Raw genomic sequence first — 12,032 nt, forward strand, 5'->3', positions numbered from 1 at the left:
CCATCTACAGTACCCACATGACAGGATGCCGCTCGTCTACACCATCAGCTACCTGACCCCTCCGCCTCCTTGGTGGGAACTGCTGTCCCACCCTGCAGCACAGAGAAGCTGGGGGCAGTCCGGGCTCACGCAAGCAGGGTCTCCAGAGGCTGGAACTGTCCTTCCTCCAGTCTCCTCCCCGCCCCTTGGGAAAGCTGCAGAGGAGCCCCATCCCGTTTTCCCAGGGCTCCTGCCAGGAGGTCACAGGCAGCCACAGGTGCCTAGGAGTTTGCACTGTGCCGGTGACCCTGCCCCAGAGGGCTGGGGGAGGAGCCATCTCAGACACCACTGTCCCTGGCGGGCAGCTCTGGGGAGGGCCAGGGAAGGCAGGCAGAGGGTCCCCCTGCCAGGGTCGGCGGCCTCCGGGGGTCCGCCCTACCTCGCTGAGCCGGATCTCTTTGGCGAGGTCTTTGATGAGCTGGGAAGGTTTGAAGTGCTCTGGGAGTTCGTCCTCATGCTCCGCCAAAGCCTGAAGGACAACACACACAGGCCCGGGCTGGGTGCTGCTGTCTGCCATCTAGGCCATGCCACCCCACCCCTTCCCACCCACAGGGGCCCTCCGACCCAGGCCCCATCAGACAGGCAGGGGGAAGGCTCTGTCATGACCCCACTCCACAGGTGGAGAAACAAAGTCCCAGAAAGGACGACATGCCCGAGGCCACCACTAGCTGGAGAGTGGACGTGGGCAGTCCCTTCTTCCTGGGCACAAGGCTGCTACACCTGGCCATGTGGCTGAGGGGAGGTGGGATGGACACCAGATACTGTTCCAGACCTTGAAGCCAGAGATGTGGATACAGGACAGCCCTGGGGGATCACCAGACAGTGCTGCTGGGGGACATGGCGGGGGCAGGGGGTGCGGGACAGGGCAGTGCTGCTGGGGGCACCTTGTAGGGTAAAAGGTCTGTTGCTGTGGAGGGCACAATGTGGGGACACAGTGTAAAGGGATGCCCACATCACGCAGCAAAGGCCACTTCTGAGCTGATGAGCTGATGCCTAGATGGGTCCAGGGCCAAGAGGCTGATCCCAGCTCACCACCCCGCCCTGCCCCCTCAGGGGCACTCCGTGGTATCTCCACCACCCACCTTACCCCCTGCAGACTCTCCAGGCCCCTGGGCACCCCCGCTGCGCCTTGGGCCGGGCACTGCTCCCCCTACCCCGCTACAGGTGAGCTCTTCACAGGCTGGCTCCCACTAGAGGAACGGCTCCCCGCCCGGACCCACCCCTCTGCCCGCTCATATGGGGCACATCTCCCTACCTGCTTTTTCGTCCATGATCTAAAAGCACCATTGAGAATTTTAGCTCCTTGGACTAGATGAGGGGGCAGCTGCTTCCCAGATTTGTGAGAACCTGGGTGGGGAGGCAGAGGGATTTGATCTGGTGGGCTTGTGCCCGCCCCACCCCTCCCCGCCCACCGCCTGCGGGCTACTTCACGCGGTGGGCGGGGCAGGGGCGGAGTTCGGCCGGACCTCTGCCCACTGCCACCTGCCCAACTGCCAACGGTTGCTCTCGGAACCTTGGGGACCCAATCCAGGTGCCCCGCGAGGGCAGGACTGACGCTCCCCCCACCCCCACCGTCCACCCGCAGGGTCCAGGTGTTCCCCCTCCACGTGGCTCCCCGCCCACCTCAGTGAGGGGCCACAGGCGCACCCACACCTCACGCTGCCCCTGCATAGCTGCGGTACGGGGTGTCCCTGCGGTGGTGGGCCAGGGCAAGCACGGTCTCAGAGACGCCCTGGGGGGCTGTGCAAGCCCCCAGGAAGGGGACAGAATGCCCCCTCTCCGGCCGGGTAGCTCGCTGCAGAGGCCGAGCGGCCTGATCTCCGAGCCACCACATGACAGACGTGCGGGCCCATGGTCAGTGGTCACCCCCATCAGGCCGTCTCCGGGGGGGGGGGGGCTCTGCCTACACTGCCCCCGTCTCACCTCCCTACCATGAGCCCCCGGGGGCAGGACTGGACTCCCTCCTAGACACGCCCCTGCCAGGGTGAGGTGCTCTGCATTTGGGGCCCAATGGATGAATTTCATTGAAACCTGGCCAGCCAGGACTAAGGTCAGTTTTTAGCTTTCCCATGTCTAACAGGAGCCAGAGCCCCTGCCCTGAGGAAGGGGTCTCAGCTGGCCGTAGGAGCCAGGCACTGACCCTGAAGGCCTGGGGTGCAAGGCAGCTGGGTGTCCACGGATAGCAGGGACCCAAGGGGCCCACCCCTTTCCACAAGCCTCCGCGGGGACCCCAACAGGCACACCCACCCCTAGGACGGCAGGGACGCTGCAGTGGTCCTCGGCTGGCAGCTGGGAGCCAGGCAGACCCTCAGGCCTCTTGACATCCCAACTGAGCCCCACCAGGAGCCAAGAAGGCTGCGCACACCAGGCCCGGGGACACACACCAGCAGCATGAACCACCCTGCCCAGCACCCCCCAGCCCCACACTGCAGAGCAGGGCTCAGGCCCCTCGAAGGCTGTGCTCCACCCACAGGCAGAGACGCCAACCTGGACATCCGTACCTTTAAACGCCTCCAGCAAATGCTTTCCCATGTACCAGCAGGCAGTTTCAAAGTTGGGAAACTGAGTCAGGCTGCCAAGTTTCAATCTCCTTTCCACTTCATATGCTCTGGAAACCACAGCAAAGAACTGTCCAGAGCACTGAGCTCTGAGGGGGCGACACTAAGCATGAGCCCACGCCAGAGTCACGAGTCACAGCTGTGACAAGGCCACACAGCGCGGCTATGCTGCCCCAGCCTCCACAACGGGCCCAGCGCAGCAGGGAGGAGTAGGGGACCACATGGGAACGAGCTCCATGGGCCAGGGCCACTGGGGCTACGCAGGGACCGGGCCGCTCAGGGGCCCCTGCGAGATCACAGCCCACCTCCCAAGGAAGAGGCTAACGGCACGCCCAGAACTCAGGGGAGACGCCACCACACCGGCCTGGCAGCAGGGGACCTGCCTGGTGGAACCCAGGCCGGCGTGGCCCTACCTCATCTGCATCTCCACGCTCAGGCTGTGGAGGAAATGTCCCGCGAAGGCCAGGCAGTCCACAGGCGTGAGCGTGGCGTAAATCCAGCCTGGGGAGACAGGGAGGTGGCCAGCCCTTCGTGGTACTCGAGGCTCCTTCCAGCCTGTCCTGGTGCCCCCATCCAAGCTGGCCGGGCTGCTCAGTGCACTTCCTGCCTGGCCCAGGCCCAGGCCCAGGAGCTTCCCACCCAGCCCCGGGCTGCCCAGCACCCCGACCTCCACACATGGGCGTGGGGGTGGGTGTGGGGGGCCCAAGCCGAGCTGCCATAGCCCTGGGAGAGCTGGGCTGGTCCCCGGATCGTCCTCAGAGGGGAACCTGGGCCACATGGGGATGTCACCGTGGCCGGGAGGAAGGGGGGAACCCAGGGGAGGAAGGGGTCTCTCAGGAAGGACTCCGAACACCTAAACGAATAGGAGTATGAGGCCTTATTCAATCCTGATTGAAAATGGGGGAAAAAATATCTGCAATTAGGAAATGTGAGCAGCGGCTGCTTAGGTATTGACATCATGCTACGTGCAAGAGGCCTTCTGGAGAAGGAGGAACGTCTCAGGGTTAAGCAGCATGAGGCCTGTAAGGCCCTTCCTCCTCCTCAGGGCTGAACTGTCCAGATGAGCAAAAACGCGGGGCTCAGGGCCGGCTCTCAGGGCCCCAGGACAAGGCGGACAGCCCCGCGGATGCTCACCTGAGGGGATGAAGAGCGTCTGGCCCTGCTTGAGGGTGCATTTATAACACCTGTCCACCTGGTCTGCAAAGAACATCTCGCTGTGGTTCGCGGCCGACTGCCAGCGCTCGTACAGGGAGATGTTGGCCGAAGCCGGCTTGATGAGATAGAAGATCTTCTCCCCCTGCCAACAAGAGGCCACTGGCAGAGCCCGCCACCGCCCAGGACGCTGGGGGGCGGGGGCACCACAGGCAGGGGACACCGCTGGGGGGCAGAGCCGGCCACTGCCCGGGGACCATGGACACCCAGGGACACCGTCCCTTCCCTGAGATGTTGGGGCCACATGGGCCTTGCAGTTCAGGAGTCTGTTTGTGGAAAGGTTATGGGCACCAGAGCCCGGGCACCCCACACGCCACGCTTGCGCAACACTGGGAATGCCACGTGTGGCAGGGGCAGCCCCGCTGTGTCATGACTTGCTCCACTCCTGAGAGCCTCCTGCGTCTGGGCTGCAGATGGAAGGATGGCCCCCATGGCCGGGCTCCGGCCCGCCCCACACTCAGCGCTCCACAGGGCCAGGACCAGGAGCCCCGCCGCCCCATGAGTCAGGCTCAGGCAGGTGCAGGGAGACCCAGGGCCGGTGCCTGAGCCCAAGACTTGGGGTCTCCTTCTCTGTTTGTCTTCACATCTCCCTTGTCCCCTGGCAGGGGCCCCCAGCCCTCCCCGCTCTTGTGTGGGCCCCCACACACGTTCCCTCGCCCCCTCTTCCAGGAAGCCCTCCCAGCACCGCACTCCCCTCCTTAGGGGTCCGGAATGCAGAGCGCCAGGCCCCCTCCAGTGGGCTTCATGAGCCTCAGCCTTCCCCAGAAAAAGGCAACACATCTGGGCCACTCTGGCCCCGAGGCTCCCCCACCCCCACCTCCCGAGGACCGGAGAAACACATGCCCATGCCCCGCCAGGTGCTGGCCCCGTGGGGGCCGTGGGGACCGCAGGCAGCCTTGCTCGTGGAGGCGGGTGTGCCCACCTTGAGCACGTGGTACCAGGCGGAGGCGCCCCCCGAGTCGATGTGGAAGTCGGTGTAGCTGTCCTTCACGCAGATCAGGCAGTACTTGGTCACCTTGGGCTTGGCCAGCAGCGCGTCGTCCGGCCAGCAGGTCTCCACCCAGGACAGCTTCTTGACGATGTCAGGCGGCTCCACGAAGCTGGACATCCTGGGGGACACAGGAGAAGGGGCATCGGTGGCAGGAAGCTCCCCCGCACCTGCCGGGCCCCCAGCGGGAAAGGTGGTGCACGTCCCTCAGCCGTTCTCCACCCGGGGCTGTGTGGCCATTTTACAGATGAGCAAACTAAGGTTTGCAGGGGCAGATCGCAGCTGGCCGCCGGGTGCAGCCACAGCAGGTGCCTAACACGGGGTCTCTCCATCCAAAGTTGGGGGAGGGGGAAGGCCAGAGAACGCCCCTCCCTGCGGACCCAGAAGGGGATGGCCCAGGTGGGCCCATGAGGGTGCTGCTGGATATCGCTTGGTGAGAAGCCACTGGTCTCCAGAGCAGACCACAGGGGACCCGGAGCCTGGAGCCACATCGGTCATTGTCAGACCAGCTAACTCGTCTTCAAGGAAGACACAGACAGGCAAAGGCGGCCTTTTCAATTAAATGTCACTGGCCTGGTTAAAATGCCAGTATGGGGGCGTCTGGGTGGCTCAGTCGGTTGAGCGTCTGACTTCAGCTCAGGTCATGATCTCGCAGCTCCTGAGTTCGAGCCCCGCGTTGGGCTCTGTGCTGACAGCTCGGAGCCTGGAGCCTGCTTTGGATCCTGTCTCCCTCTCTCTCTGCCCCTAAACAATTCCCATTCTGTCTCCGTCTCTCTCAAAAATAGATAAACATTAAAAAAATTAATAAAAAATGCCAGTATGGCATCAAAGTCGTCCAGGTCAGCAGCCCTGCGCGCTGACACATCCACATGCTGGCCGCCTCAGGCAGGACAGAACCTCACAGCTCCACACGGAAGGCCGTGCCGGCCCAGACAAGCGTGTCACAAACCACAAGCTAGGCCCCACCACTCCGCCCTCCAGACCTCAGCAGCAGACCCTCTTGACATCTCCGGCTTGTCTCAAGCTGGTGTTCCTCTCTGTCCCCTGAGCCCCTCTCCCCACCGTCCATGCCCACGGTGGCTCCCAGGCCACCTGCTGCCACAGGAGAAAAGACCTCTGCACACCACACACGAGCACTTCCCCCCACGGCCACAAACGCCCTCACTTCCTCGCTGGACGGCTCCTCGAGCACACAGCCAGCCTGCCCTCCTGCCACCGAGGCTCACTGCTCCCTGCAGCCTCCCAGAGTGGACAGGCTGGGTCCCATGGCCCCCAGGCACCTGAGGCCACCGTGGGTGACAGTGCAGAGGTGACGACGTACGTCCACATAATTGACACGTCACTGTCACAGCAGGCGCCTCTGGGATCAGGGGACACGTGAGTCACGGCAGGATCCCCACAGACCCTAACATGGCCACAGACAGACTGTGATCAGGCCTGGCCCCTGCAGCCCCAGCTGGCGTCTTCAGGGACCGACAGCACTGATGACGTGGAAGCCACCCTCTTCCCCTCGACAGCCCTGGCACCAAGCCCACAAATGGCCTGGTGTGACGTGTTCACGACCCCTGTGATCCTTGGACCGGGCCTGAGGACAACGGCGGCACCACACATTTTCTGCCAGCAGAGGGCTGGCCCCGAGAGGCCCAAGGGGAAACCACACACCAAAGCACCAGCTCCCCAGCTCTGCCACGCGGGCAGCTCTCTCTGAAGCCCCCAGGTTGGCCAGCAGACCAAGCTCCTGAGTATGCTCTCATCAGAACCCAGCCTGGGGGACAATCCTGCTTGTGAAGCCGCAGGAGATAGCTTTCTCTCGATACGCTAATCTATCCTATTTCCCTTTACGCCTATGCTGTCGGGAGGCTCAAACAGACCCCAGCATCCAGTTACAATATCCTGTCTGGGCTCCTGGCACAGTTCTATATTCTCCTTCTCAGTGCGGTTTTCAGTAACTCTTTTTTCCTACCTGCCCTTCTGCACACAAGCTATCTGGCTATCACATGTGCTTTTCAGAAGTTGGCAAGGGTGGAAAGGGTCTGAAAGTAAAATCTTGCTTAAACTAAACCAGCCACAACTCAGGTCTTGTGCCGAGCAAAGGGCCAGCTGGAGAACAGCGAGGATCTGACAGAGGGGCAGGAAAGGCAGGGCCAGGGCAGGCGCTGGCCACGCCACAGCAGAGCAGTGGTCCTGGGAGAGCAGGGCCATGGCACAAGGGGCAGTGCTGGTGGCTGACCAGCCCCTGACCACACAGAAGCTGGGGCTAGGCAGGTCCAGACGGCCATGGTGCAGGACCCTCCACCCTGAGAACAGCAGCAAGCAGGGCAGGCCTGGCTCAAGGAGCTCAGGCTGGGGCCGCAGGGAGAGCAGGTGCAGACTGCGACCCTGCTGTGCCCACAGTGTGCACTGGAGAGTGCACCTGTGAACGTGTGCAGGCACGTGTGGGAGCGTGTGGGGGTGTGGTGTGTGCACAAGCGTCAGTGTCGCAAGGAACGTCATGCACGAGCATGAGCACGTGCGTTCTGGAAGAATCTATGCCGCGGTGTGGCCTGTGGCTCTTTCTGGGGAACAGGGTGGGGGCAGGCCAGAGGAGTCCGCGTCTTGCTGCTTATGATCCGTTTGAATTTGTCACAGTGCATCACTTCCGGTCTTGAGAAGAGAAACAGAGCAGCACCGCATGCCGCTTTCGCTCGTGTGTGCGGGCTCCCCCAGCAGCCGCAGTCCCGGCCCGGGGGCCCTCACCTGGTGTCGGAGAACTCCAGGCTGGTGAGGTTGAGGACCCGCTTGCGGTTGGTGCTGTAGTAATAGTCCACAAACTCTTTCAGCTTCATCTTGCAGTCCTTCTGCTTGGCGACATCCGTCACGTCCACGCTCCGCTCTGGGCCTGCGGGCAGGGCAGGGGGTGGGGCCGTGAGGGGCCAGGGCGTGCAGCCCGCCCACGCACCGCACCGGGCTGCCCTGTGGGCTCCCTGCTGAGAGGCGGGGGTGCAGGGAGGCGGCTGAGACGCAAGCCTCCGCGGGAGGGGGCCCGGCAGACGGGGACCCCACATAAACAACATGGGACACACATTTTAAAAATCAAAAAATCAAAAACTCCTACACTTCTAGGGCGCCAACTTATTATCCTGAAAACTGGTAAGTTAAAGGAAAAACATTTTCCCCACGTTTTCTGTAGTTGATGAGGAAAAGTTCAGGGTGAAAATCACCGATGACCGTTCCTCAAGGAACTGGCGAGGGTGAGCTCCTCACACTGACTCCTAATTAGTAGTGGGAGAAAGGCGCACAGGACTAACGGCCTCGTCCCTCCCAACAGTCCCCAGGGGCCGCTCAGACCCGGGCTGCGGGCTGACGGGCCCTTCTGTGCAGGTGGCCAGGCACCACAGGCTGACGGGCAGGAGCGCCCCAGCCCCGAAGCGGCTGCCATCCCCCTGAATGTGAATCTGAGTGTCTGTCCAGGTGGTGCAGGAACCACTGGGGACAGAGGAGTGAGTTACATGACCCCACGGGTACACTGTTGGCCAGATCCCCCACGTGGGACGTTCTCTAGGACCAGCAGCCCCAACCCTCCCACAGCCTCGGGAATGGGGAGATGCTGAGAGGCATAAAAACCACACGCAGCGTGTAGGTCTGGTCTGGGCTCTGATTCAAACAGCGGACTGGAAGGGGCGCCTGGGGCGGGGCTCTGATGCTACTGAGCAGCCCGCAGCTGCAATGACGTCGAATCGTCTGTCAGAGCCCGTGCCGGGGTTTCTGTGGGAGAGGTGATGTACGTGCCACAGCTTTGCTTTAAATTTGGGGGTGCAGACACAGAAAGCCGGCCAAGATCTTGTGGTTCTGTGGCCAGTACTGGGCACAGGGGAGTTTACTTCCCTTGGGGTGTGTGTGCGTGTGTGTGAAAACATCCATAATAAAACGAGTAAGGAGAAGGGAGAGCGTTTATAACACAAGCCTCTAAGACATGCCTCCCCGTCGGCTAAGCTGCTTCCAGCTCCCGCAGACAGCGCTATGGTCGAGCGGGCAGTGCCTGGGGCCGGCCCTCTGTGCTCTCTGTGGCCAGCTGAGCCAGGGCCTGGGTGCCAGCTGTGGCAAGATGACACTAGCTACCGGTGACGCCCGGCACCTGGCAGGCGTGAACTAGATCTTAGTTAGCTGTTATTCTAGGGGCTGCGGCCGGGCACAGATGGCCCCGATGGGGCTCCCTTCTCTCTGCCTGCCACAGGGGACCTGGGCACCAGCCTTCTCGGGCTCTGTCCTCCTCTTGCACGGGCCACACCCCCGAGCCCCAGCCACCTTGGGGCCTCAGAGTCTGGGCCGTGTGGCCCCGCCTCACAGACGATGCCCAAGCATACGGTTTCTTCCCTCCACCCGGAGGTGTCCCGACTGAGGGTGCCCACAGTGCTGGTTGCTGCCAAGGGGACAGGAGACAGGCTGGACAGGGCAGCACCGGCGGGAGCCGGAGGGATCCAGAGAGGAAGGGTCCTGGGGCAGACCAAGGGTGCCCCAGGCTGGCCCAGGAGAGGCTGAGGGGGGCACAGCACAAACCTCAAAGGCAGGGGCCCTCCATTACCGCCATCAGCACCCAACAGAATGGGTTTTGCAGCTGGCAGAATGAAAGGGTCCCAAGACAGGCCCCTTCGCAGTCAGAATAACTGACTGGGGGGATGGCCAGGGTCACGTGTCATTTCAGTGGGACATGGGGTCTGGTTCTAAGAAGAGTGCCCTGAACGTACATGGAGACCCCGAATCACAGCGCTCACACAGCACGGGGACCAGCCAGGGCCTAAGGCGAGCAGGCTCCAGGGTGGCCACTCACCCACGTAGTTCTCGACGTCACTGACATAGAAGGTGGGGGCTGGGACTGCCAGGCCCAGCCCGTCTTTCTTGGGTACGAGGATGGGCTCAGTGAAGCCGTGCTCCTCCATGTAGCCCAGCGTGAGCTGGCTGCCGGGCACACGGACCACCACGTCTTCCGCGCTGCGGGAAAAGTGGGGGTCGGAGGTCACACCGGCCAGGATCCCGGCCCTGCAGCACCGGGACAGGCCTGGATAGGGCCTCAGAGCCGGAGACGTGCAACCTGGGCTCCCACGCCCTGGGAGGAGGGCTCGTCCCCGGCACCATGCCCAGGGGTCATGGGGGAGCGACGTGGCTTGGACCCACATCCATCACAGACGTTGGACCTCAAGGTCCAGGAGGCCCAGGAAGGGGAAACACAGAGACCAACCCTCCTACCACGGCAGAGAAAGGCAGAGCGTGGGCAGGATCCCTCCCCTGCCCCTTGCCCTACCTGCCCACCCTCCATAACATTCCTCCCATGTGTGCAGAGATTAGATCCTGCACGGCACTGGGGCTGGGCCTGAGGACACAGCAGATAGAGACAAACCCCTTCCAGGGAGAATCCGCTCCCTGGAAGCCAAGCACAAGCCAAGCACAGGGTCCAAGGGCAACCTGGGGTGCTGCGGTCAGTGGCTCCCCTGCCCAGCTTGCCCAGCTGCGTGCTGGGCACTGCCCGGGGCACCAGGGACCTTTGAGGCCCAGCTGGAGAGCCCCCGTGGTGACGCTGGAGATGGGCTTCCATCAGACAAGCATGCAAGGCCGTAAGCCCACCGCTGAGAGCAGAGCTCAGGGGGAAGACAGCAGGGGTCAGCGTCAGAGCAGTCTGTCCAGGCCTGGAGGGGCAGGATTGAGAGGCACATGTCCCGGGCAGAAGGGGGGTGCCAGCCAAGCCCTGGAGTGGGGAGAATGTGGCCAGGGGTGGGGAGGGAGAAGGAGCCCAGCAGCCGGGGGTAGGGGGTGAGCGGGCTGAGTGCGCAGCAGCTGAGGTGGCCTATCTGCCCAGCAGTGGGCCTCTGCCTCGTGCCGAGAGCACTGGGGAGCCACTGGACAGCTTGAGTAGGGCAACAACAGCTGGAGGTCAATCCAATGGCTGTGTGGACGGACGGGGAGCTGCCGCGGGAGCAGGCTGGACACCGTGACCAGGGAGGAGGCTCAGCTTACGGACCAGGAGGCAGTGGTGGGCGAAAGGGTGGAGGAACAGGGGAGGTGACGGCAGACAGCTGAGGGACTAAGGGCTGGAGGAGAGCAGGCGTGTGCAGGGGACAGATCCGCAGCTGACTTGGGACAGACTTGGACTGAGGACGGGTCAGGAGCTCAGAGGCTGCAGAGGGAGGCTGAAGCCACCGGCCAAGAGACAGCCTGGGCAGGGCGGGGGACCAGGGGGAGGTGTAAACTCCAAGGGCCAGGGGCGAGAGCAGAGTCCCCACAACTCCCAGGGAGAGTGGTCAGCAGGAGAGGAGGCCAGGCAGGTGGAGGACAGCCAGGGGAGCACGGGGTTGTGGCTCCAAGGAAGATAGTGCTTGAGAGGAAGGAGCTGCAAGGCCATGTCCCACCAAGAGGGAGCACGTGGGGCAGTTAGGGTGAGGACGGAGGAGGGACCTTCGGGTGGGACCAGTGCTGACAGAGCATTAGGCTCAGGCCAGGAGTGGGTGGCGGGTGTGTGAGCGGCAGCACTGGGACAGTGCAGGGTCATCTGTGGAAGCCCCAGGGTAGCCAGAGGGAGACGGTATCCGGACAAACCGGGATCCCATGCCCTCATGTCACACAGCCCCACGTACCAGGTCTGGGACTGCAAAACCCATGAGGACCCAGCAAAGACAAACACACTATGGTTCTGCGGGGACACCTCTGGGCCCAGGGCAGACAGGCCGCCTCACAGAATGACGGAAAACACATCCGCCAGAGCACGGGTCCGGGGACTGAGCACAATGGACGGCTGGGAAACATACTAACCACATTCACAGGGATAATGGGAGGACGCAGCAGAGGGCAGGGAGGGAGGACAACAGAGCAAGCAACATTGACAGTGACCTAGCGGAAATTCTAGACGTGAAAAACGTCACTTTTGAGAAAATTTAAAAACTCAACAGATGCATTCAATAGTAGCTGCACCCGCCCCACCAAATGGTCAATTTGATGGAATACTTGAAAAATAATACAGAGAAAGGGAGTGAAATGCTACTTAAAAAGAAAACAGGCCATTTTTCAGAACTGAGATAAGATACAATTCCTCAAATTAAAAGATATTACTGAGTCCTGAGTAGAACTGATAAAAACAAAGCACATCCAGATGCACTGTAGCCTACCTGCGGAACATCAGAGACAACGAGGCAATCTGAAAAGTCTTCAGATAAAAAAACAGATAATTTGCCAAAACCAAACAGTAAACAGATGAACAACCACCAGCC

At 62.1% G+C, this 12,032-nt stretch overlaps 1 protein-coding gene across 4 annotated transcripts in view; it reads right to left on the reverse strand.

Annotated features, from left to right (window-relative positions):
• Positions 1–12,032, reverse strand: part of PHF2 (PHD finger protein 2) — an 82,934-nt gene that overhangs the window by 14,868 nt on the left and 56,034 nt on the right. For all 4 annotated transcript variants that reach the window (XM_053205417.1, XM_053205416.1, XM_027041254.2 and 1 more), the window contains exons 4-11: positions 9,605–9,765; positions 7,534–7,675; positions 4,732–4,918; positions 3,732–3,894; positions 3,011–3,098; positions 2,541–2,647; positions 1,295–1,386; positions 419–508 (exon numbers count right to left, since the gene is read on the reverse strand). In XM_053205417.1, coding sequence (XP_053061392.1) covers positions 419–508; positions 1,295–1,386; positions 2,541–2,647; positions 3,011–3,098; positions 3,732–3,894; positions 4,732–4,918; positions 7,534–7,675; positions 9,605–9,765 — 1,030 coding nt within the window. The remainder of the gene's footprint in view (positions 1–418; positions 509–1,294; positions 1,387–2,540; positions 2,648–3,010; positions 3,099–3,731; positions 3,895–4,731; positions 4,919–7,533; positions 7,676–9,604; positions 9,766–12,032) is intronic.

This window comes from Acinonyx jubatus, chromosome D4, assembly GCF_027475565.1.
Source record: "Acinonyx jubatus isolate Ajub_Pintada_27869175 chromosome D4, VMU_Ajub_asm_v1.0, whole genome shotgun sequence".
NCBI classification, from domain to species: domain Eukaryota; kingdom Metazoa; phylum Chordata; class Mammalia; order Carnivora; family Felidae; genus Acinonyx; species Acinonyx jubatus.